Source organism: Botrytis byssoidea (assembly GCF_014898295.1).
Source record: "Botrytis byssoidea strain MUCL 94 chromosome Unknown BBYS_031, whole genome shotgun sequence".
Taxonomy (NCBI): Eukaryota; Fungi; Ascomycota; class Leotiomycetes; order Helotiales; family Sclerotiniaceae; genus Botrytis; species Botrytis byssoidea.
This window is the reverse complement of record NW_024065872.1, coordinates 211764-237204: the sequence shown is the minus strand read 5'-3', so window position 1 is coordinate 237204 and position 25441 is coordinate 211764. Positions and strand designations below refer to the sequence as shown.

Here is a 25441-nt window from a genome sequence, read left to right as displayed (position 1 = left end):
TGATTTGGGTTCTTTCCACTCCTTTAAACTTTAGTGCTTTCGTTCTTCTTTTCCTCTAGATATTCCCATCAAGATGTTTTCCGCAGTGTTGAGAAAGCGTGCACTTCAATCACCATCTCTGCCATATCAATTAGCAAGATGTTATGCCTCGAAATCTTTCCCTCCCCATACCGTAGTCACCATGCCAGCTTTATCGCCAACCATGACTTCAGGTAACATTGGATCGTGGCAAAAGAAGCCTGGAGATGCAATTGTTCCTGGTGATGTATTGGTAGAGATTGAGACCGATAAGGCGCAAATGGACTTTGAGTTCCAAGAGGAAGGTGTTTTGGCTGCCATCTTAAAGCAATCTGGAGAGAAGGATGTTGCTGTTGGAAATGTTTGTACTACTTCAAGCTAGAGAAAGGTTAGAGTGCTGACGGGAAAATAGCCAATTGCTGTTATGGTTGGAGAAGGAGAGGATACATCGGCTTTCGCGGATTTCACACTCGCAGATGCAGGAGGAGAGAAAGCTGCACCACCACCACCAAAGGAGGAAGCCAGTCAATCTTCCGAGAAATCTGATACACAATCTGGAACTGCTCCCCCGCCCCCAACCGAATCGACCCCAGCTCCGGAGGAATCCGCTTCAAGTGGTGGAAGATTACAACCTGCTATGGACAGAGCAATCAATGCTAGCTCTGCGGCTATTAAATTGGCAATTGATACCGGTGTTAAGATTACTGGTGTCAAGGGTACTGGACTCGGTGGACAAGTTACTGAGGCTGATGTCAAGAAGGCTTCTTCTGGAGCTTCAAGCAGTGGCGCACCAGCTGCTGCTACTACCAGTTACGTCGACACTCCTATCACATCTATGCGTAAGACTATCGCCAACCGTCTTACCGAGTCTGTGAACCAAAACCCACACTACTTTGTCGCCTCTACTGTTTCCGTCACCAAGCTCATCAAGCTCCGCACAGCTCTTAACGCTTCCGGAGAAGGGAAATACAAGCTCTCAATCAATGACTTCTTGATCAAGGCATGTGCTATTGCATGCAAGAAGGTCCCAGCTGTCAACTCAAGCTGGAGAGATGGTTTCATTCGCCAATTCAGCAACGTTGATGTCAGCGTAAGTTATTTTCTTCCCACAAGTCCACTATAATTTACTAAAATTTCTTCTCAGGTTGCCGTTGCTACTCCAGTTGGTCTCATGACCCCAATTGTCAAGAATGTCGAAGGACTCGGTCTCGAATCCATTTCAGCACAAGTCAAGGACCTTGGCAAACGTGCCCGTGATGGTAAACTCAAGCCAGATGAATACCAAGGTGGAACTTTCACCATCAGCAACATGGGAATGAACAGCGCTATTGATCGATTTACTGCTGTCATTAACCCACCTCAAGCCGCCATTCTCGCTGTAGGAACCACTCAAAAGGCAGCTATCCAAGGCGCAGATGGAGGAATTGAATGGGATGATCAAATCACCGTTACTGGAAGCTTCGACCATAAGGTTGTTGATGGTGCCGTTGGTGGTGAATGGATGAAGGAGTTCAAGAAGGTTGTTGAGAATCCTTTGGAGTTGTTGCTATAGAATTGATGTGATGTGATGTGATATGAATTCGGGGGCTAGGACAGGATTAGAACTGGCTGGAATGGGATGGTTAGGGAGGTTAGTTGATGTGTAGGCTGATGATACTGATGAAAGAAAGAAGAAAAGAGATTCCCCCATGTAACTCCTTGTACGATAATCAAATTAACGATTCGTCGTAGTATGCTTTTTGTGTGAGACATAATTTGTGAATAATTGACACTGATATTTGGGATGGTAATATCAGCCGAATAAACCTTACAAAACCCACTGCTGATATCTCTGATTCGATTCCGAGTTATACTTTATTTCACAAATTTTTACTCTCAATGAGCTCACATTTTGTTTAAAGCAGACAGGCAGGCAGGCAGATAGACAGGCAGACTAGCAAATAAGCAAGCAAATAAGCAAGCAAGCAATCGATCAAAATTCGTGGATCTGCACACTCCCATATTCAAGTAATTCGATTGCGAATGTATAAATATACATATGATAATGAATCCTAATCCGATCCTAACAACACCTAGCTAGTTGATCCTAAAAACCCCATTCCAAACACCACCCACCCATGACTGTGATTCCATCCCATAGTACTCACTCGAGTTACCCAAGCCACCCAGTCCCATATAATATATCTAACGCCCAGCAATGCATCGATCGATATGTTATGTAAGTAAAAGTGCGTATCGTATGGAATTAAGTGCGATAATTCTTCGCTTCAAGTTCAAGTGCACGTTTCTCGATATCCAGCTCAACTCCATCTATTTGTTCACCGTAAACCCAAGATACCATTCCCGCTTCCACTCCCACTCCCACTTCCACCAGCATCCATCTCTCTTCTATAGACTCCCTCAAAATCCAATTGTCCAATACACCCCATAACCGTATCAATCTCTCTCTGCATATCCTGCAAATTTGCTTTTAATGCTTCCACCTCATCAAACTTTCTTCTCTTCCCCGCATCTTTTACCATTCCTTCAACGAAAAATTTCTGTTCTTCTAAAACTATTAATTTTTCTCGTAATTCCTTTTCTTCTTGTTCCATTTGAGATATTTGGGAGATATCTGAAACTTGTGACGATGTTTCTGTGGCTGTATCGTTGAATTTGATATTTGAGAGAGCGGAACGACCATTCTGAGGTCTTAAAGATGAGTGACTTGAAGAGGGAGTAGCATGTTTGAGAACTTTGGGGAGAGATTTAAGAGGAAGCATATGGAGATGAAGAAAACTAGAAGATTGTTGATAGATTGATTTTTGAATCTTTTGTTGAGTAGGTGATGTGGTTGGTAAGTCACGTATGCGTCTTCCGGCTTGATCATATTTTCCGAAACTATCTATTAATCTCTTTCGAACTTTAGCTGCTTCAGCAAGTTGAACATGTGACGGTGGTTTTTCCGGATCTTGAAGTGCAACTAATAATCGTTGGAAATTGGGTAGTAATAGACGAATGCCCTTTTCGAATTGTAGAAGATTTTCATAAGCCCGTTGTAAGGGTGTTTTCTCCTTGAGTTCTGCAGCAAAATCTTTCTTGGAAAAGACAGTAGTTTTACAATCGCGACACATTCGTATATCGAGACTAATATTCTCGGAATGTTTCTCTGACTGAGTGCCAGTCACTGGAATATGTCAATGAATGACACTGAAAATATAGGGAAATGTTGGGAATATTGACAAAGACAAAAAACTTACCTGCTGTGACATTTAATCCAATTTCAGAGGAACATCCAGTTCTAGGATCTGAGCAAACAACACGTCCACATAATCGACAGTGATGCCGTCGAAATGACCATGAACCAAATTCTTGTTGACAAAAAGGACATTTTGGAACCTTTGCATCCTCTTCCCAAGTTACCACTGATTGTTCAAGGATTTTGCGCGGATTCTTCTGTCCTGCTAAAGATAACAATGTCCCATTACTGGCCAGATCTTCGGGAGGATTCGCAAGTAGTTGAGTTAATTTCGTGAGTCGTTTCTCTAACCTCGAGATCTCCAAATACGCTTTATCCACATGCTTCCTTCTCATTGCCATAAAGTCGTTTGTATGATCTCGCAAGTAACCATTATGATCATTGTATCCTTCTCTTGACTTGAAACAAGTCTCGCAAACTCTACACCATAATCCCCTTACAGGTTCATGTTGTGCCGACCTTGAGAGTTTAATTTGATACATTGTGTGATCCTCACAGAATAGAAGACCACATTTCCTACAATTAACACTTCCATTGACAGCACCAAGTCTTTTCCCGCAAATAGGTTCCGTACATATATCATTGAATCCTGATTTCTGCCAATGTGTCCTTGTAATTACTTCGTCGGGATCTGGTCTTGTTGGCTCGGGGGTTGACATGCGATTTCCAGAAAGTGTGCTCGGTATAGGAGTCGATGATGTTGGTACATCGTTTGATTCGAATACATCTAGTCCCTTGAGTTTTTGATTTATTACTGCTAATGGTTGAAACTTCTTTGCCTTAATAACCTGTTTGTCGAACCAATTCTTCACTTCATCTTGTTCTACCTCTGGAAGTTCTTGGTGATTATCATCGAGATGTCTATAGAGAGTGAGTTTCCTTTCTGGCTTTCGAAACACGAGAGGCATACCGATTTAATTGCAATAAAGTCATCTGCCAAACATTATTATTGTTGTCACATAACAATATATCAAGGGGCTAGCCTACCATTTCTTCGCTACATATTGGACATTGGAGCTTCGAGGTCACAGCGGTGACACTTGAAGAGCGACCATTTTCCAGCGAGACTCTCGACTTTAAATCCTGACTATCATTTGGTAAAGGCGAAGTCGCAAGAGGAGATATCGAATGAGTCGAACTCAACGAAAGAGTACTTTCGGATGGGGTAATGAAACTGGAACTTCGTTGTTGCGACGGAGGGGCAGGAGGTGCCAATGACTTCCCACTACCCAAAATCCTCCCACCTCCCAGCTTTCTGCTGGACATGATTGTAAAGATGTCAAAATTGTGAGGGATTTTACCTCGGATCCTCACCAATTCAAGACATTGATTTACTTAAAGGTTCTCTGTCTTCAAGGCTTTCCCTCCGCCTTGTTCATTCTGTGACGGTGGTTTCGAATGTCTTGAGTAAGCGAAGCTCTCTGGGCTGTGCCTTATCGGTACTGTACCGAATTCCATTTGCTTATCGTAAATGTCATCAACGATAAGCATTCACATTTACAATAAAGCACAGAAATATACCTATTAAAGAATTGGTTATTATGCACAACATCCAATATTTCAATGTCAATACCGATGGGTGAAGAAAATTTTCCAAAAGTTGAGGGTGGCGGATCATTGATACTGGCATGGCAAATCAAGAATAAACGAGTATTAGTAGTTGGAGGCGGAGAGGTAAAAACTCCTTTCCATCATCATTCTTCCGTGCTAATCATTTGAAAGGTTGCAGCAGGTCGAATCTTGAACGTTTTAAATGCAGATGCAAAGGTCACTGTTGTATCACCTCGAGAAGGTCTAAACCCAGAAGTCGCATATCGAGTACAAGAGGGACAAGTCGACTTTGTGGATAGGAAGTTCGAACCATCCGATCTCGACAATGTTGACATGGTATTGACTGCCGTCGATGACCCGGAAGCATCTTCACAGATATGGAAATTATGTAAGGAAAGGAAAATAGCAGCGAACATTGCAGATGTGCCCCCTGAATGTGACTTCTACTTTGGAAGTGTTCATCGAGATGGTCCTTTACAAATCATGGTTAGCACAAATGGGAAAGGTCCACGATTTGCCAATATTGTAAGGAGACAAATTGCTTCGAATTTACCAGACAAAATTGGAGAAGGGATAGAGAAGATTGGTAAATTAAGGCAAATGCTCAGGAAGGTTGCACCAGGACCAGAAGAAGGGCCCAAGAGGATGGCGTGGTAAGCATTTTTGATTGATGATTTTGCCACCATACTTATAACAAGCAGGATGATCAAAGTTAGCGACGCTTATAGTTTAGAAGACCTACATGCGATGAACGAAGAAGATATGGAGATGCTACTAAGATTCTACGCCCCAAATCAAGTCCCACGATTTCACTGTTTGCAGAAAATGAAAGATAAGTCGTGGGACTTGGGATGTTTACGACCATTGAAGGGTGAGGATGAAACTTTTGATGGCTCTTGGGGATTCTCAGTGGGATGGGGTTGATAGATCTGACCGATTGTATACATAAAGGGGAAACATTGGCGTTTTGTTCTATCGGACACGACTCTATGAGAGAGTACTTGATAGGCACTTTTCCAAGCTTTTGGAATGACAATTACCTATCATGGATTCTCTCAATCGAAAACAATTGGAAATGAACCAAGAGATTTCATCATGTTGGGCAAAAGTGCTGGTGTTTCTCCATCAACTAACCCACTCCACACACTCTCATCTTATACCTTTTCCTTGGCTGCAATGTTTTGTTGAAGTTCGTCCACCACTCTTAGTATGAATCGATGTTCGGCCAAGCTCTGGTGTTATATATATGATTCTTTCAAGTTGTGGCTTAGGTCTGGTTGCGTATATTTGACTTTCTTGAGTTTGTGGTCTAGGTCTGACGACCTCAAAACTAACATACAACATACAAACATACAAACAGACGGTGTACAAAAATTGAGTATAGCCTTAGCCCGGCAGGTATATTGCTTGTCAAGAGTTCTTGGGGTGTATTAGTCGTAGAGTTTGAGCTAGATTTGATATGCTCAAAACATGTTTTCGTTGTATTGCCGATTGTGTATGTTTCTCATTTTTATGTCTTTCTCAAATCATTCAAGCAAGCTGCATGAGAATATGTATCGCTTTGGACGGCTCGATCCTTCCGGTTAACAAGTTCTCCATCTAGTCATTCTCCGCGTTTCACTAGGTTAATACGTCCGGGGTCCCCACACCCCACGTATGCTGGAGAATTCTCCTCATCAAGTCATCAAGTCATCAAGTCATCAAGTCTGATCATAGTAGATCTTATCTTCGAATGAAAGTGCAAGTAACCCTGAGGAGTACGAATTTTATTTCTCGGCATACCCTCAACCGACGGAGAAATTTTTGAAAACAAGACAACTCAGGATGAGGATGTGAAGGCCAAGACTCAATGATCTCTATACCCCTCAATGATCTCCTGTTCCTTGATTACATGTGAATAAGCACGATGTCACTCTGTGCATGAGAATATATTCAATGATGATTTTGTGAATGTGCACATACTATATAAGTTGGCCAATTCCTATCTCTTTTTCATTTTTCATTCTTCATCACGCCTCATAATCACATCAAGATGCGGTACCCTCTTCTTTTCGCATATGCATCCGCATCTGTGGCAAGTGTAATTAGTACAAGGGCCGAAGATGCTGCTATTAAGTATTCTACCTTGGTTTCTGATTCATTCATTCAAAGGGGGGTTCCCAAAACGGCCCAATATGCTCAAGCAGTCTTCTATCGAGGTGTAGAATTGGCATACAATGCCACCGGGAACGCAACATACATTAATTGGCTAAAATCACAAATGGATACTGCTGTATCTGCAAATGGATCAATTCTCGGTTATCCATCCCACCCAGCTTCCCTTGATGATATTCGAATTGGAACCATCATCCTCGACACATGGGCTCGAACCAACGAAACAAGATATAAAGTTGCCGCGGACAAATTACGCCAACAATTTAATTACAATCCACGAACTGCATCTGATGGATTCTGGCATCGTGCACCTACATATCCAAATCAAATGTGGTTGGATGGTATTTTCATGGCTGATGTCTTCTACGCTCAATGGACATCCTACTTTGATGCTGCAAATACTACTGCTTGGGATGATATCCTATTGCAATATTCACTTATTGAAGAACATTGTCGCAATCATACCACCAATCTTATCGTTCATGGTTATGACGAAAGTAAAACTCAAGTATGGGCTGATCCCGTCACAGGAGCTTCACCTAATGTGTGGGATAGAGCATTGGGATGGTACCTAATGGCTTTAGTCGATGTTCTCGATTACTTTCCTGAATCACATGAAGGATATGCAAAGCTTCTTGATTGGTTCATTACTGCATCGGCAGGTGTAGCTGCTGCACAGGATAAGAAAGGTGGTTGGTGGTTAGTTATGAATGAACCATATCCAGGAAAACCACGAAATTATATCGAATCTAGTGGTTCAGCAATGTTCATTTATGCAATTTTGAAGGGTGTTAGAAAGGGATATCTTGGAGGTGAATATATTGCACCAATGAAGAAGGGTTATAAATATCTTGCGGAGACCTTCGTCGCCTTCAATGGAACGAATGGTACGGTTAATTGGGAAGGAACAGTTATAGTAGGAAGTTTGGGATCGAATGCTACATTTGAGGTTTGTCTTGTTTGTGAATTGATATTGAAATTTGACTAACTTTTGGATAGTACTATACGTCGATTGCCATTGATGAGAATGATTTGAAGGGTGCTGGACCTTTTGTTTATGCTAGCGTGGAGTATGAAAAATTGGCAGCATGAAATATTGATCATGAATTGGTCCACCGGTTGGTAAACGACTGATGGGACCCGACACTACAAAAATGGACTTGTGAATATCTCTTGATATATCTAATTGTTTATTTTGGGGATTATTACAATTGTTGATTAGAGATAGAACAATCAAAATATTAATTCTGATATTCAACAATTGAAGAATGAATTTGCCAAAAATATCGAATACTGGGAAGTGTCCTGTCAATCTATACACCCACCCACTAGTGGTCTGTTGACCAGGAACGAAGACTTGAAGATAATTTGATCGGTTTGGTCAACTATTCCATAAACCTAGTAAATAAAGTGGTGTGTTGTTTATATGAAAAAGATTATTACAACCGATATTTCTCACTATGAGACTACAGCCCGACAGCCCGGAATGTCGAAGTGGAGAAGAATCGTATGCCCATCAAAATTATACTTGGAAAAGATTGACCATCTATTGGTTATGAATTTGGACGTCGGAAAGAATCGTCAAACTACTTCTAATGCCAAGTGTATCTATAAAATCTTACATTTACATCTAAGAAGAATCTAAACCATTCCACTCCGAAAATAAATAGAGAGATTCGCCACGTGATATACATGTGACATATAACACGAAAAATATACTGAAGGCCTTTCATACTTTACAGTACACCAATTTATCTACAAATGCGCTTGCAAATGTGCCTTTTGTGGAAATGTAGTAAAATCATACCCATTTCCTTTCTCGATACTCCTCTTCCAAGCAGGTCTCTCATAACATCTCTTTAACCATTCATCCAAAGCCGGAAACTCCTTTTCCAAATCTACCCAACCTCTCTGTTTAATCAACGCCATTGGAAATTCCAACATAATATCCGCTCTGCCGGGATTCTTCCCCATGAAAAATCCTCCCTCAGGACCTTCTTTTAACTCTTTTTCCAAATCCCCCAATACTTTCCTCAAAGCAGGTCCGTCGAATCGTTTTCCCATAGGTCCAGCTCCATTAGCTATAGCATTGAAATCAAGCATCAACATGATATTTGTTGCTCTTCCTAAATCAGTCAAGGTAATTGAAATGAGCATTTCATCACGAATCCAATCACCATTACGGAGACCGAAGGTATCAGCGGAATCGAAAGTACGGATGAGGTAAGTAGCTATGGCGAGTGATTCGGGGATATAACGATTTCCATCTTTAGGTCCGGTGATGAGTAAAGGAGCTTTTCCGTAATGACCTGTTGCTTGAAGAGATGGAGGTGCGAGTAATGGAGCCTTTGGATCGGTGATAGGATTGCGGGTATGGAGTTGGAGATTGTAGGGAATGGAAAGTTCTTCTAAGAGCCAGAAGATTCTTTGAGATTGTGAGTCCTTCGATTATTAGTAAGTTAAGAAGCATTATTGAATAATTGGAGTGATTCAAACTTACATTGAGGTGGTGAAATGTGGGTGTATTGTCTGTCATTTTGTTGGGTTTGAGGTTTGAATGTAATGCGGGGTAGAAATAGGAATGGAAAGATATAAAAGGGAATTGTACGAGAGATGAGACTTATATACAAGAGATATGATGTCGATTTAAAGTTTGAAGAAGAAGTCTAGAACTATATCAAATCACCTTGATTTATAATATTTATAATATCATGAACGAGACGTCGATTTCAAGGTAAGAAGAATAAGATCCACATAGTTCGGTTAAGAATAGAGGGGCCTCGGAATTTCGGTCGACTAGTGACGTTCCGAATCACATTAAATCCTGACATAATGAGATGGGAATGAATAGTTAGTCGGATATAAGAGAACATGTAATAAATTCAGTAAATAATTACTTTCAACATCGAAGAGTTTATAGGGCAAGTTGCCAGAGTGTTGGTTTTTCTGGGTGATAATTTTGGTGCATCATTGATACTACCCAAGCCAAAGTTTGTGAGGAATGATATATCTTGATTATCATTAAATTACATGTTCATTTCACTTGGAGCTTGACATATATTGAAGACAGGTGGGTTTATTAGAGTAGAGGAATCTTTGGTATAATAAGGAAACTTATATATTTATATTATTTGGGGTTTTTCGGGGGTTTGGATTGACCATGAAATTAAAGAAAGGAATTCAAAAAGATATCGCCACAAAAGGAAAAATCTCAACACCTAGTGGTTGTTGTCGCCAGAGACACTTATCGCTATTCGACTTCTCCACACTCCGTTCTCAATTTCTCATTCGTCGATTTACTACTCTGGGTAGGCGGATATGTTCTAATGGCCACTTGGTCCATGGGGTGATTCGAACAGTGCAACGATCACAAAGGCCTACCTTTGTGCCTGAACGTATCCTGATATTTGGAATTGAGACTTGAGTGTGGGCTTTCAAACTGCGAGTTGCTTCGGCCTTGAACATGATTTCCAGAACATTTTTCCACATAGCTCTCCTCCTCGGAGAATCAAACTTATGTCGACGGAAGCAATCAAATTCCTGAACAATGAACTCATTCAAATTGTTATATGGCAAGTTTGTGAATATGGTGCGATGTGCATTGTAGTTCCTGAATTTGATGTCCTCAAATGAGTGATAAAAAAAATGCAGAAAAGGTGAAGCCCGCATCACAAGACTAAAGGTATTCATGAAAACATCGGGAGATACTCGAACCTTCCTGATAAAGTCTGGATCTATGAGTAGTGGACACTCTTGCGGCCATAATGCATTAGTATCCCTGCTAGGTAGATAAAAATCACAACGAAGGTAGTCATCGACTATAGTGTCGATTTCAGGATTGAGGAGAATCCTGAGTTTCTCTCCCTTTGGAACCCAAAAATTCCCTGAAAGTCTTAAATTCTGAAGATGCTCGGCCGAAATTGCTATGTTTTTGTAGCATTTTAGGGATTCATATCTAGTCTCTGCATTAACGCCAAGTAAAGAAAGAATGTTAATAGAAGTTAGAGGTTGGTCGCTGTTAACGCTCAAGCACCGTCTATTCAACAAACGAGGAGTTAAAGTGAGCTTCCAGATCATGACTCGTATGTCTAGGGGAAGCTGTGGAAAAAGTGTAAACTCAACTGGGGCTTGATCATTAGATGACTGATCTTGAGCCGGAGCTTGATTAGAAGATTGATCTTGAGAATCCATCTCGAGTGTAATTTCTGGTTCTCGTGAGGTGAGGTCTGAAATACACAATCTGGTTACTTGAGTAGTGTAGTGTGGTGTAGAGATAGTCAAATAGACGAGGATGGTTTTTTAACAATGATTGTAAAACCCCAAACCTATATAAGCCGTACAAAGTCTTTGTTCCAATGTTGTTCTCTATCAGAATGAGCTTTTTTTGATATTTCTTCGAGGTATCTTCAAAATTTATCTTTAGAACAATGCATTATTCTAGTCAAATCAAAATGGCAGCAAGTGCTGAGAACCAGATACTATTACTGCGAATTTATTTAAGTACACTGCTTCCGAACTATAACCATCAAAAGAATTTCACAGACGCAATCCCCCAATACCGAGAGTATGAATTCGATTAGAATTGATTTGACAACTTTTTGGTTAATTCTGACTTCGTTACTATAGATTCCGCGTCTCTTTGTCGTTCCTGCCCTTCGTGTCAGAAGAGTGCTGTATCTTACCACCAAACAAGCAGTCACCTCTACCCTCAAGGTTTCAACATTAAAAAGAATCATGATACACAGTTCAATGAGTATCCACTCCTCACATATAAAACACCGATGCGGATTTTCATAATATTTCTTTCATATTTGCCAAATTATTTACAAGTGAATAAACCATTTACCATCACCACAAAGATAATCCCAATCATAAGTCAAAAGACTCAACTAAAATTCCCAGTACTCCACCAATCCTCCATATGACCCATTCCATCACCCCTTTGATGGAAAAAACTCTCCGCCAAAACTGCCAATTCATCATCAGAATAATGAAATGGTGGTTGAACAAATTCTTGCTCTTGTTCTTGATCTGTTGTTCCATTTCCTAGATTCACCACACTAGTATTAACAGAATTCGGACCGGATCCCTCAAAATCTTGTCTATCAACTCTAGTTGGTTCTGGTAATGATGAAGCATGACTAATTTCATGAGTAGTAGGAATTGAAGCCGAATATAATGATGGTCCGAAAAGACGACGAGCCAATGCGGGGATTTCACTCGAGGAAGAGTATTCTAGAATTTCCCAAAATTGACCTAGGTCAATGAGAAGACTACGATTAGGAGTTTGTGGTGGTGCATCAGGATTTGTATAAGTGGATGAAACTGTATCACAAAGACGTTGAAGTTTTTCCGCCTGAGTTATTGTTAGTACAAAACAGAAACAAAATTCTCAAGGATAAATCAACTTACCATTCGAGCAACATGAGGCCATTCTTTAAAGTCTCGTATAAATTTCAAACACTTATCAAAGTTGTCTCGTTTTTCTTGTCGTACAATTGGATCATCAGCAAAACATTCTTGTAAATATATCGTTGCAATGATTGCTACACAATGAGCAAGAAATGGATCAGAGACTTTGAAGGATTTAACTTCCAACATATCAATATATCTAATGACCCAACTAGCATGTGATGAGATCAAATCTGAAATATGTTGTAAGAATATTTCTGGAATATTAGATTTGAGATGTTTTAATCGAAGTGATAACAAAAGTGGATTATTTAATAGGCAAAGGTTTGTGTGATATAAAAATTGAATGAATAACCAAGGACCCCAATAATCTCGATTGGCATGTAATTCTTCGGAAGTCCTTTGAGAGAATTTGGCTGATTTGAAGCGATGAATTTGTGAGGTACGGGTTTCAAAGTCCATTTGTTGAGCCATGATTAATGCGTAGTCTGATTGAGGAGACCAAGGAGGTAAGGTACTTGGATTTCCACGTCTCCTCGCGTAGCGGGTAATCTTAAACCACACTTCACTAAGCTGAATGGCATAAGCAACGACACCTTTATCTTGAGTATCAGATATAGTAAACTCTGGAGATGAAAGGTCGGGAGTTTCTCCATTGGTAAATTGCCCATGATTTAATGGTTTCCCAGTGGTTTCTGGATACCATGGAAATTTATCTTCACCTGCAAAATCTATAACACTAAACTCTGCTCCGTGTAATCTTTTGAGGAGGAATAAACTCCAAAAACATCGTCGACGTTCTTCACGTAACGAATCAGATAAAGGTGCATGAGTTTCAGTCGTGAGACCAGCATTATGGGCTAAACTCATGGCTAAACTACTATTTACACTTGCTTGTCGTGTATTCCCATCTGAAAAGTGTCAGCTGTGTAGTATTTTTTGGACGTATGATACATACTAGTGAAGTCTACTAAACTAAGAAGGCATAAAGATTGTAGTGTTGAAAGTTCTACTCGACCTCCAAATATTCTGGCGGAGATGATCGATTGAGCTGCCTCTATATATCCCGTAGTGAGTTCAGATTGATTATCCCGGAAGATATCATCGTCTGAAAAGCGTATTGCCAAAGCTAGGATAGAGAAAATTACTTCTGGATCACGGTCGTTGAGTGTTTCAACAAATCTCTTCCGACAAAATACAGGAAGTGGTTGACAATCGCAGTATAGTAAGTAAGTTTTTGCAATACTTATGACTGCCTCATATGGTGGAAGTTTGCTTTAATTTGTCAATTTGATGACCGTATAAATCATCGCATTGAAATTCTCACCTACTCGAAAGCCTAAAAACATTTGGTGTTCTCATTGTCTGTCCCAACTGTGATAAAACAGGGGAATTTGACATATGTCTTGACGCACTCCTACTCATGGATACTTGATTTGAAAGGACTTCTGCAAGTTGAGCCTCAACTGATTTCAATCTATCTTCCTAATAAACTTATAAGCACTGATACTCATAATCAAAATCCTACATCTATGACTTACCAAGTTTATATCATTTGATGATCTCACATGGCTTCTCTCTGGTATTCGAGTCGGTGTTGGTAGTGGAGTTCTCTCAATCGAGGTTCTCTCATTGACATGATTTAAACCATCATCAGCATAATAACAATTTTGTCTTAATCTTGCACAATGTGAGCAAATTGGTTTTTCACCCGGACATCTTGTTTTCTTGCGCCTATTTCAAGTTATTCATCAGTCAAAACAATTTTATATATTCATGTTCTTTGATTCCCCACTTATCATACTGTCCATCCCTTAATCCAAATGGAAAGAACTATTACGTACCGACATGGCTCACATGCTTGGCGAATACGTTTTGCTGGACGTTCTGACATTGAAGCACTTTCGATGAAATGTGCAAAAAGATTGAGGTCGTTCATCTATCATGGTATTTGTTTATCAATTGAAATGCGTGAGTGGGATAAAAGTTAGTTTATTGATAAAGAAGTCAGTGCAATTAATGCACTAGTAGTAGTCATAATTATGTTACTAACCATATTTGGGTTTGATGAAAGAGCAGGGGTTCCCGGCGGAGAACGGATATTATTCGGATCATTCTCCTTTTCTATCCGAGTGGTTAGGAATATTTTATTCAATACAAATTTGTGTAATCATTAACGTAGTTTAACACCGAGTGGCCCATATCACCGAGTGGCCCACTTTCACCTCAATTTACACTTTCAAACTCATATTATTCAACAACAATTGAATCAATTGATTGAAACTATTAAGAATCTAATAATCTAGGATCTATTACATTATTTTGACAGGTTCTTGTATTATATCCTGTCTTTCCACATTTACTACAATATCAATTAGAAGATGCTTCCCCATTAGAATTCCCCCCTTTTTGACACTTATCACATTGAATCTGAATATCAACCTCTTGTTGAGATAATATATCAAGAGCCTTTTGTCCAGTAAGCACTCCTCTTTGACATAATTGAGTTTTTTTTGCATATCGATGTTTGCTTAATACTTCATTTGCTGCCCGAAGTGTATGATTCTTTGCATTTAAAAGTATATTCTTATAAGCTAATCTCTCTGTACCCTTAGCTAAAGCTAATATAGTTTCGAATATAGGTGTAGGAGAGCTTGATTGATGACGAGTTATTCGAGATTTAACTAATGTTGATTGAGAAAGAGCTTCAGTTGGGTTGCGAGGGGTTTGAGAGATCCATTGATCTAGATTGAAAGAAGGGGGGGTAGGTGTGCGAATTCGAATATCTAATTTTGAGAGTACAGCTTCAGGATTAAATGGGATTAAACCTATTCCTCGAAACCCTGCTTTTATATTCTGAGAGGTGATTGATTCTTGATATGCAGCTTTGAAAGTTATAAAGAATTCAACCTTCGAAATATGATTGATATGTGCCTTGATAAATTCATCGATTTGAGCACCATATGAACATTTCAGATTACCAAAACAGCCAACATCAAGTGGCTGAGTTAAATGACTTGAATGCAATGGTAAATTTAGACATATAATATCATTCTCTTTACAGTATGCTTGAAAAGCTACTGATTTGTGGCTTTCATGTCCATCTAGTACCAACATTCGATATTTGCCCTCTCTTCGATTCTTAGTATGCTTGTCGAAGTGTTTCAACCATTCTAAACCTGTCTCATTGTTTGTCCATCCATTAGATATAGATTTAATAGCCCACTCCGCAGAAAGACCAGTTTCGGTATACCAATTGGAGAGATGAACCTATCCTTGAACTACTAGAAATAAGGGAATAGTTTCACCCTCCGCATTTCCATATATTATTGCTATAGCCCATTCTCGATTGCCTGATTGTACTGATTTACTTCTACCGTGTTTCTCAGCGCTAGTAACAACCATTGCTGCACATATAATCCCCATTATAAAGCCTGTTTCATCGAAATTGTAGAAATCGCCGTCCAAAATGCTGTATTTCGCTCGCATATTCGCAACCAATCGAAACCACTCTTCAATAAGCTTAGAATCTTCGCAAAGAGCTCTTTGAAAGTCATAAACACGACTAAAACACGTCTTTAATTCAATTCGACGCTTTACGAGTCGATGCGCCCAGAGCTTCCCAACACATTTCGCACCCCTCGATTCAAGAATATAATTCGCCATATCTTCCACATTCTTCAATTTAGGTGGGAATCCTCTTGAATCCATATCGAGTATATATTGAACAATCACCTCTTCTTCTAATTCTGTAATCTTATGACTATTGGCTCGAGTTTCTATACAAAGAGATAAACCTTCCATTCTATATCGAAGAGTCGTACAAGGGATATTATAGAGTATAGCGGCTTTTCGAATACTTAGTTTTTTATCTTTATGAATAGCTTCGATAGCAAGGAGTATATGAGCTTTTTGATTATTCGAATTCATTATAGGTTGTTGATAAAACGCGTGTTGAAAGAGAAAGATGTAAATTGAGGTGAAAGTGGGCCACTCGGTGATATGGGCCACTCGGTGTTAAACTACGTTATAAGATGTTCAATACTGATATGAAGATTTCAATCTCGAATATGATCATGAAGCTATTATAATTTTGTTTAATATAATGAAAAGTATACCATCTAGGGTATTCAGAAATCAAAAGACTCCTTGATACTCCTTGATGTAGTCCTCGATTTACTCCTCGATTTACTCCTCGATGTACTCGACAATGCACCCCTCAATATACCCCTCAATGTACTCCTTAATGTCCCCCAAGCCCATGAACAGCAAGTACTAAATTCTATAAGCTGGCCCTCATCTCGACTTCTGGTTTTGTACCCGAAACATTTCTCTCAATATCCAAATCCATATCATATTCATTCATCTCCTCGATTGTTAATTTCTTCTTCTCATCCAATACTTTGTAATTAGGGTTATTGGTATTCGATGAAAATCCGATCCGTTCATTGATATTTACCCTAGCACGAGCACTAGCCGCTTGTACCCGAGAAGCTCTAGGCTTACGAATTTGTTCATACAACTTTAACCCCTCGCTAATGGTTGCTTTTGAATTTGCAAATCCATATTTCCTTCCAAAAATTATACCCAATGCAGCCGCATCTTCTAAAGCTTGACATGCCCCTTGACTTTGATCTGGAAGCATAGGATGTGCTGCATCACCAAGAATACAAGTAGAACCCTTTTGCCAATATGGATATGGTTGATGAACAAATAATCTCCATGGTTTGACGTCAGTCGAGTTCTTGAATAATGCAAGAAGTTCCGGGTCGAGGTCAGGAAATGGTCGGAGAATATCTTCAACGGTAAGATTAATATTCCAACCTTCACTGGCATGAGGACTTTCGTTTGTTGGAAAGAAACAATAGAATGAGTGAACTTCTCCATCTCGACATGGTGAGAATACAATCTTGTGAATTCCTTGCCCACCCCAAAACTCGATAGCACTATTCGGTGATAAATCTCGAAGTCCTAACCTCCTTGCATCTTTCGTTTCGATAATACAATGCAAACATGTAGATGTAGATAATTCTCGATCTGGCACAATTCCTAGAGTTTTTCGTACTTGTGACCCAATACCATCTGCGCCAATAATCAAATCATGTTTGACTTGGAGGCCATTCTCAAAAGTAGCAATGCCTTGTTCATGATCGATCTCGGCGCATTTGTGATTGCATTTTAGGAGTGCCGGAGTGCCGGAATGATTTGGCCCAGTAGCAGAATCCATCAACATTTCATGCATATTGACTCTGTGAAACATATTATAAACGTATCCCCATCTACTCTTGTAGTCGGCCAAATCATATACATTTTGAACCTCTCCAGTTTTCCAATCATGCGATATAAGTTTTTCTAGAACCACAGGTCGTCCAATTGAGATATTGACACCCCATTGTTCAAGCCACTTTGTACCATTCGCCGCACAAGATATAGAAGCACCCACTTCTCCAGCGAAATCTGCTCGTTCATATATTGTGACTCGATGTCCGGCTTGTCGTAAACTTGTAGCAGCAGCGAGACCACCTATTTCATCAGATTGGTTAGTTATTGTACAATTTTGAATGAGGTTTATGCATACCTATCCCACCACCAATTACACCAATATTCAATTCTCTCCAGGAATTCTCCATTGAGCTAATATTGATCGACGCGAATTTCGAGTATTGTAAGATGGATGATATGAAATCTCGACAAAATAGATTCACGGATACTCAAATGTTTGAAATCAAATCAAAAGATCAAATAAAAAGATGAAAGATAAAAGCTTTACTTGACCAGAAATGAAAACATAAGAGTGATTTACCTTGACACTCTTTATAACGTCTCCATTGCATCACCACAGTTCTTACCTATGATGGATATAGCTGGTGCAGTTCCGAATTGGTTAATCGTAGAGTCTGCAACATCTTGCATTAGGATGAAACCCCTCACTTACTTATCGTCGAGATAGGAATGATTCGTAGATACAATACATCTAAGCTGAATGATTTCCGCATCCGCTTCCGTGTTGTGTAAATAGAATAGTTTGACTTTTTGAAGATGGGATTAATTGGCGAATTGTTAGAATAACTTATTAGAACTTTATCATGACTTATGTAAGACATTCCGCTTCCGATCCGTTAGCGTGTTACCAACTATCAATTTGATTCCCGCAGTCCTTACTAGGATGGCACGTGGATGGTACACCTTCCGACATTACAGCTTTATTATTGGTGATGTCTTGCCTTACTTTTCGATGACATTCCCAAATTTACATCAACACGTTTTATGATCGAAAACTCAAAGTCAGAATGACTAATCTAAATGATCCATCAGTCAATGCTCATGTTGACTTTTTACGAGAAGATGTCAAATACGCACAAGAGCATGACTTGCAAACTTTGAGTATCTTTTCTACAAGACATAGCAAAGATGATACGTCTCTCACGGGAGTCGTTGGAGAACCTTCCACAACTTCATCCAAGATTTGGGTCATGTAAGAACTCCCGAATTCGTCACACTTTGTATATTAATCACGTGACTCTCATCATCTCATCAATCTCATCATTCTAACATCTTTTCAGTTATATTCATGGGGGAGCGTGGCGTGATCCACTTGAAACATCCTCTTCTTTCATTCCAACGATCAATCGTCTTGTGACTTCATCTGTTGAATCCAAGATCGCGTCATTTGCAAGCATCAATTATCGTCTATCTTCTCATCTATCTTTTCCTCAAGATTCTTCATCAACTCCGAGACACGAATATCGTAATGCTAAGCACCCTGATCACCTACAAGATATATGTTCTGCGCTATCTTATTTACAATCTAAATACTCTATCGAAGATCAATATCTACTCGTTGGTCATTCATGTGGTGCAACACTATCAATGCAGATTTCGATGGGAAAAGAATATTTACATTCTTGTGGTATATCAGATGAGGATTTAAATTTTAAACTCCCACGATATGTTCTTGGAGTAGCTGGAATTTACGATTTAAGATTACTTCGTGAAACACATTCTCATCCTGCATACAATGAATTTCTCACTCAAGCATTTGGGTCTGACGAAAACCTTTGGGATGAAGTTTCACCAGCAAGATTTTCCAATTTTGAGGAAATTGAAAAGAGTGGAAAGATTCTTGCTTTTGCTACTTCACCAGATGATGAGTTGGTTGATGAGATACAAATCGATGTTATGGTGAAGAATTTGCAAGGTATTAATGGAGGAGTAGTGGTGAAAAATCTCAAAAATCATTTGAAAGGAACTCACAACAAAATATGGGAGACTGGAAATTTAGCCAATGCTATAGTCGAGGTCTTGAATTTATTGGAGTAGTTGAGTATGAGTAGGAGTAGGAGTATGACTAGGAGTATGAGTAGTTGAGTATCAGGAGTTGAGTAGGTATGAGTAATCGAGTATGATTAGTCGAATATGAGTGGAGAAATTTAATGCTAAAGTTCAGAACTACAAACTCTAATTTGACTTCGTTACTTCATGGAGTCTTCATCTAAGGAAGCTGAATAAAGGTTATTCAATTCCAGTCATTTCCTGGTAGTCGGATTTGAGTTCGTTTTCTGTCATTTATTCATTGCTTAGTGGGGGTGAACAGCTGATACTAAAGGTCGACTTGGGAAACGACCATTTTCCGTCTGAATTTGTAATATTTATGATGCGGTAGCTCGTCTCATCTATTCTAGAAATTGTCTACAGATTCCAGAACCGGAATATGCGCAATTGCCCGAATTTCTCAACATTATTATAAGTACACGGAGACAGAAAGCCACAAGCCCAGTCATAATCTTCAAATCTTCCACAACTGATCGTTAACCTACACCTAAAAAGATTATTGGAAAAGCCTCATCGTACTTGATCAAGTGTTATTGTACTATGATGTATAATGAAGTTCAATCGTTACAATTCAAATTCAATACATATTGAATGCCAAGCAGGCATCAGCCTTGGTTTACAAATTTCACATCAATTTAATGATGATCCGAGTCAAATATCATCCCGTCCTGAACAGTCCTTCCATAAAGGAATCCATTTCTCCTTGATATATGGTCCAAAATACATACAAAACACATTTGAAAAGCCCTCGTTAGGCATTTCTCTATATCTTCTACCAAAATGATTTCTCCAAAATCCATCAATTTTCACTTGCTTTTACTATCTTTCTTTACATTCTCCATCTGCAATTCTACAGCTCTACTTTCAACTAGAGATACTTTGAAAGTATATTATCCTACTGATTGTTACAATACTCTTACTCAATCTTCCTATTCTGAAATCTCATACTATTCATCTGTATCAACTGTCCAATCCCATTTACCACCCGATTCATTTGCCTCTATCAATTTATACGAAACAATCAAATGGCATGATAATTCATGGACAGTGACAATACCCGTAGATCCATTCACTGTTACAATCGGAATTGGTTATGATGCTCCACAGGCATCTATTGGAGATATTATTGGTAGTAGTGCTGTATCGCCGGATTTTGTTGGGGTAGAAAATTGTTATAAGCAAGAAAGACTGGTAATCTCCAAACCCAACGAGTGGACTGATTGTTATGCTGAATATGCTAGTGGTGATGTGAGTTTTTAATCATTCATTCTAACATTTATTATTGGTACTGATCTTTTGATGGTCAGTTGTAAATACTAGGTACTTTCGGAAGTTCGAATTGGAAAGAGTCTTGATTACATTGGTAGTCATCTGTACCCCACCCCACTACAAAGTTCGATGCTCCGGGAGATGAACGACGAATGAGTCGATGACTTGATTGAAAATAAGCATATTATTCTTTGCATTTTATTTTACACACTCGTGACACTCTCATCTGCTCTAAGGTTTTCATTCACCCAAGTGTAAAATCCATATTTATGATTCATACCCCTCGCGCTTAGTGATTGAAATTATCAAAAACCGATGTTTACAGAAGATGTCGTTATAAGCCATGATTTCGGAGAATTTATATTCCGTCAGCTGTGAGACTTCAATCGACGAAATCAGTAATGCGGCTCAATTTAAAACTGAAACCCAATGTTTTACGTGAGATTTGAGTTTAGTGTACATGATCTATCTCTTCATACTGGGTTGATGAATATACGTACATTCCAAAATTACCAATCAAACTACATGGTAGCACTGGAAATGAGGGAAAACTTTTCAAAAGTTTGGCGGATGAACCAGCAGTGATTGGGGATATAATGGTGAGGGATAAAGTAGGGGTTTTAGCAGTTGAAGGAGAAAGTATTATTGGGGTAGCAGGAGGGAGGTATAGGGATGGTGGGGTTGAAGATTCGGTTATAGGTCTTGTTTATGGCATAGGTTCTGGTTAGGAGAGAGATAAGTGATAGTTATTGTTGTAATAATAAGAATTATCTCGTTTGGACTTCGAAATTATGAATGAATTGTCTGTGGACTTATCTAGGGTTAATAAATCACGCAATATTTGAAATGGAATGTTAATTGACACGACGATAATCAATGTACGCAAGATTTGAAGTAGGATGTTAATTGACACGACGAGTTATCTAGTACCCAAAGCAAGTCGAAAGGAGATGGAAGTCCATTGTCTTTCTCGATAACAATTAAGACCATGATGAATCAAGTGACAGGTAACATTTCCTCAATACTCTGATCATCAATCATTCATCCCTTGTGATTTGTAAAGATCAGGTCCCTTGATTTCTTGTTATTCCTCATTATTCATCTTCTCCAACTCTTCATCAGTTGGGGTTTCATTAATCCTATAAACTAATTTCCGCACTAACTTTACCTTCCGATACCTCCAACATACTAAAACAATAATGATGAGTTCTCCTGGATAATTTTGATATTAATCAAAAAGAGAGCTCTATTGAACCCTAATATTACATGGAACTCTCGATTTCGGTAGTTTGGTAGTTTCAGAAGTGGTGAACAATATCTATTTAAAATCAAAACTTCGAAGTAATACTTAAAAGTATTTGAAAGCGGCATTCGAGAGATCGACTAGAACGGTGGCGGCATTTTGGTATCCTTCAATTGTGGTGTAATTTGATGTATCTAAATTCAAGTGGAATTTAAGGATTTTCCATTTTTCAATAAAAAAGAGGACGTCGACGACGAAAGACACAAAAGATGCCACAATATTGTCAACACTAGCTGATAGTTAACTCATATCTAAAAACTAACACTTTAGTTCTTTCTGATTCTAATTATCATCAAATCAATACTAGAATACTCCGCTGTCAGAATTAACAAGTATCTTTCATCTGATTTTAAATTCCACTCACCCTGAATATAGTCGAATTTGTAATATTCAAAATGATTCCAGCTTCGAGTGACAAGTCTAGAAAAGATTCTATGATTTTATTCTCGAGTAATTTATCAGGACAATGTATTTGTATAGCTTTAATTGAAGCGATTGATGATTTGGCGCGCCTAAATAGGGGTATAGGGGTAGTCGGATAATTCGGAACGACGACTCATCTAAAAAGTAGAATCACTTTCCAGTAAATCAGCATCACGAGGTGGAATACGTTGAATATAGACGGGTGATGATTTACTGTTACATACCTAGTAATTGGAACCATCTTTCAAATCCAATTCTATTTATAATTTAGCAAATAAATTCTCGGCTTATATTCTCGGAAGTAGAAATCATATCCAATTGCCAATGTCCCATCTATATTCAAGACATCAATCATGAGAAATCTTCTAATCAAACAACTCCTTCACGGATTCATCAACTGTTGTACATACAGCCTCACAAATTAACCCTCGTACAACTTCTTCCGGCCGACAAGGCTCACACCAGTGACATTTAAGATAATTCTCGATAATTATTCCACATCACGAGCTTTTTCAATGTTGTTACACTACTTCATCAATCATGTTACCATAAATGTATGCAGGTACTTCCCAAGGACTTGGTTTGTTGCACATCGTAATCTGCGGATCATTCCATGGTTTAGTCTTTGGTAATATGCATGATGCATCAAATTATTTGTTGCATATCTTATATTTCGGGCATCTCCTTGAATTTACTGGTAAGAATTGAAGATTTGGTTATGAACCCGAGCTTGAGGGGATCATTTTTCAAGGGATGTATGCGAGTTTGAATGAATTAGGTACGAGGTGCATAATCAATGTATTCGAAGTGTGAGAGGAGTAACAAATAATTGACTTCAACGTACTGTCTTCAATATACGAGTACTTACACTCACACATACAATCACCAATCATTTTAAACCTTATCTCAAACATTACCCCTCCTTTCTTTAACACCACATCACCATACATTAAAATTCCCCTCCCTCACGCAAACACGCATACATTTCACTACTTCATCTTTATAACCACGTTTGTTGCACATCGAGTCTCACTCTTTAAGGATCACTACACCATTTGTATTACATTTTGATCAATTTCAGTACAACTTTAAATGTAACGTAGTATACTTTTCTATTCGATTTTTAACTATCATATATTGATATCATATTTTTGGATTTTTTGTTGCATATCTCGATTTGCGGACTGCTCCGCGGTATACCCACCATCTATACGGCGTCAACTTAATAAATAAATTATCGTCCTTGTACTACTTGTGGTGTTACTTTCAATGCGGGGATACTTTGTTATAAAGTTTCACTGACTCCACTACTCCACTACTCTAATGACTTTATTGATTCACTGATTCACTGATTTCACTACGTGATGACTTTTAATAATTTGCTGCATATCTTATTTTGCCGCAACTGCCTTCTTTTCTACTATTATAATAATGACTTGGTTGTAGATACTCCACGTGTTGTTAAATATCGTTTGATTTACATTTACCTAGAACATGTAGTTCCGTTGAGGTTTATTGTGGGTAAAATATCCACTTTGATGTATGATAAACCGAAAGAAGGAGAGTATAATCGTTTGGGTTGTAATGCAGAAGTCCCGCTTTAGGATTGAAGATGTATGGTTTGCCCCACTACTACCCCTCATACTTTATTTGGAATGGAGGAAATGAGGAAATATCGACACGTGAATGTAAATAACTGGTAGGAAGTACTACAAAGAAGTAATGGGCTAGATCTTTTCATTTTTAGTACAAGTAAAGAGTTCTCTTGATTTGTGTAATTAGGTTAGTAAGGGTAAACAATTATTCTCCGTCCCGAATCAAATGATTTAGAATGACATTCTTTTCGGGTTTGTTACTTAATTTTATTTTATTTGCATACTGAAAAGATAACTATGATATTTGCATGGAAAAGTGTATTAAGAACCAATCAGATACATGAACATAATCAGATATATGAGTATCTATAGAGAGATCATAAAGTGAATGCCCGAAATATCAAACATTTTAATGGTAAGCGAGAAGCCCGAAATGTAACGTTTAATCTATTCTCAGTCACATGGAATCATAAATAAATTTAAATGACTTGACCTTCAAGGGATTCAAGGTAAATGGAGACGAGATATGAAACCTATCTTCTCATATGTATTCTCATATGTATTCTCATGTACATTCTCATGTACATAGTTTCCACACCTAAATCGAAAATTGGGGAGAAAATGTAACCCTACCTTATATCATCTCTACAGAAAAGGAAAACAGTAGTACTATACACGAAATGACTGCACAGGTGATTTCGCTAAGAAACTTTTCCCAGCTGAAATATATCTAGATTCATTCATAATCAAGCTGACTGCATGTGACAACAAAGAAATTTATGCTCGCCAACGGGGTTCACCCCTATAAATTCTCCACTCGTGGATTCAAGAACTCGCACCCAATTCTAGATGTGCAACATAATTTGTGAGATACCTCAATCATTTACTTGATTAACCAATCATATTTAGAATTTAGGAGAATCACTTGACTTCAAATTGAGAAGTGAGTTCTTAAACTCGCGCTCAATATTAGATGTGCAACAAAACTTTGATAGAAGTTAGTTCTTTGTTTGATGAGCGGCAATTCACCAATCAAGTGTCTTTTTCAAGGAGTAAGACTTGGTCGTGACTTATAATAAAGGGGAAATTTAATACTAAAATTTAGGCGAGTGATTATCACATAAAAGAATAGTCTGGACTGTACTA

At 38.7% G+C, this 25441-nt stretch overlaps 10 protein-coding genes across 10 annotated transcripts; 5 read left to right on the top strand and 5 right to left on the bottom strand.

Annotated features, from left to right (window-relative positions):
* Window positions 1-73: 73 nt before the first annotated feature.
* On the top strand, window positions 74-1570 carry EAE97_010877 (uncharacterized protein; the record flags this gene model as incomplete). Its single annotated transcript, XM_038881392.1, has 3 exons — window positions 74-379; window positions 431-1108; window positions 1163-1570. The coding sequence occupies 3 exons, from the start codon at window positions 74-76 to the stop codon at window positions 1568-1570; spliced, it is 1392 nt and encodes a 463-aa protein (XP_038727782.1).
* Window positions 1571-2336: 766 nt separating this feature from the next.
* EAE97_010876 (uncharacterized protein) lies at window positions 2337-4522 on the bottom strand (the record flags this gene model as incomplete). The annotated part of the gene is made up of 4 exons (XM_038881391.1): window positions 2337-3184; window positions 3258-4117; window positions 4167-4189; window positions 4244-4522. 4 exons carry the CDS (start codon window positions 4520-4522, stop codon window positions 2337-2339), a joined length of 2010 nt encoding a protein of 669 aa, XP_038727781.1.
* Window positions 4523-4819: 297 nt separating this feature from the next.
* EAE97_010875 (uncharacterized protein) lies at window positions 4820-5731 on the top strand (the record flags this gene model as incomplete). Its single annotated transcript, XM_038881390.1, has 3 exons — window positions 4820-4930; window positions 4979-5460; window positions 5509-5731. The coding sequence occupies 3 exons, from the start codon at window positions 4820-4822 to the stop codon at window positions 5729-5731; spliced, it is 816 nt and encodes a 271-aa protein (XP_038727780.1).
* Window positions 5732-6839: 1108 nt separating this feature from the next.
* On the top strand, window positions 6840-8283 carry EAE97_010874 (uncharacterized protein; the record flags this gene model as incomplete). The annotated part of the gene is made up of 2 exons (XM_038881389.1): window positions 6840-7910; window positions 7961-8283. 2 exons carry the CDS (start codon window positions 6840-6842, stop codon window positions 8051-8053), a joined length of 1164 nt encoding a protein of 387 aa, XP_038727779.1. The 3' UTR covers window positions 8054-8283.
* Window positions 8284-8716: 433 nt separating this feature from the next.
* On the bottom strand, window positions 8717-9497 carry EAE97_010873 (uncharacterized protein; the record flags this gene model as incomplete). The annotated part of the gene is made up of 2 exons (XM_038881388.1): window positions 8717-9403; window positions 9462-9497. 2 exons carry the CDS (start codon window positions 9495-9497, stop codon window positions 8717-8719), a joined length of 723 nt encoding a protein of 240 aa, XP_038727778.1.
* Window positions 9498-10237: 740 nt separating this feature from the next.
* EAE97_010872 (uncharacterized protein) lies at window positions 10238-11152 on the bottom strand (the record flags this gene model as incomplete). Its single annotated transcript, XM_038881387.1, has 1 exon — window positions 10238-11152. One exon carries the CDS (start codon window positions 11150-11152, stop codon window positions 10238-10240), a length of 915 nt encoding a protein of 304 aa, XP_038727777.1.
* Window positions 11153-11846: 694 nt separating this feature from the next.
* EAE97_010871 (uncharacterized protein) lies at window positions 11847-14267 on the bottom strand (the record flags this gene model as incomplete). Its single annotated transcript, XM_038881386.1, has 6 exons — window positions 11847-12317; window positions 12374-13284; window positions 13332-13648; window positions 13701-13858; window positions 13915-14107; window positions 14218-14267. 6 exons carry the CDS (start codon window positions 14265-14267, stop codon window positions 11847-11849), a joined length of 2100 nt encoding a protein of 699 aa, XP_038727776.1.
* A 2388-nt stretch (window positions 14268-16655) lies between these two features.
* Window positions 16656-18003, bottom strand: EAE97_010870 (uncharacterized protein; the record flags this gene model as incomplete). Its single annotated transcript, XM_038881385.1, has 2 exons — window positions 16656-17896; window positions 17952-18003. The coding sequence occupies 2 exons, from the start codon at window positions 18001-18003 to the stop codon at window positions 16656-16658; spliced, it is 1293 nt and encodes a 430-aa protein (XP_038727775.1).
* A 598-nt stretch (window positions 18004-18601) lies between these two features.
* EAE97_010869 (uncharacterized protein) lies at window positions 18602-19857 on the top strand. The gene is made up of 2 exons (XM_038881384.1): window positions 18602-18848; window positions 18937-19857. Exons 1-2 carry the CDS (start codon window positions 18664-18666, stop codon window positions 19691-19693), a joined length of 942 nt encoding a protein of 313 aa, XP_038727774.1. The 5' UTR covers window positions 18602-18663; the 3' UTR covers window positions 19694-19857.
* Window positions 19858-20485: 628 nt separating this feature from the next.
* Window positions 20486-21130, top strand: EAE97_010868 (uncharacterized protein; the record flags this gene model as incomplete). The annotated part of the gene is made up of 2 exons (XM_038881383.1): window positions 20486-20953; window positions 21026-21130. 2 exons carry the CDS (start codon window positions 20486-20488, stop codon window positions 21128-21130), a joined length of 573 nt encoding a protein of 190 aa, XP_038727773.1.
* Between the last annotated feature and the right edge of the window lie 4311 nt (window positions 21131-25441).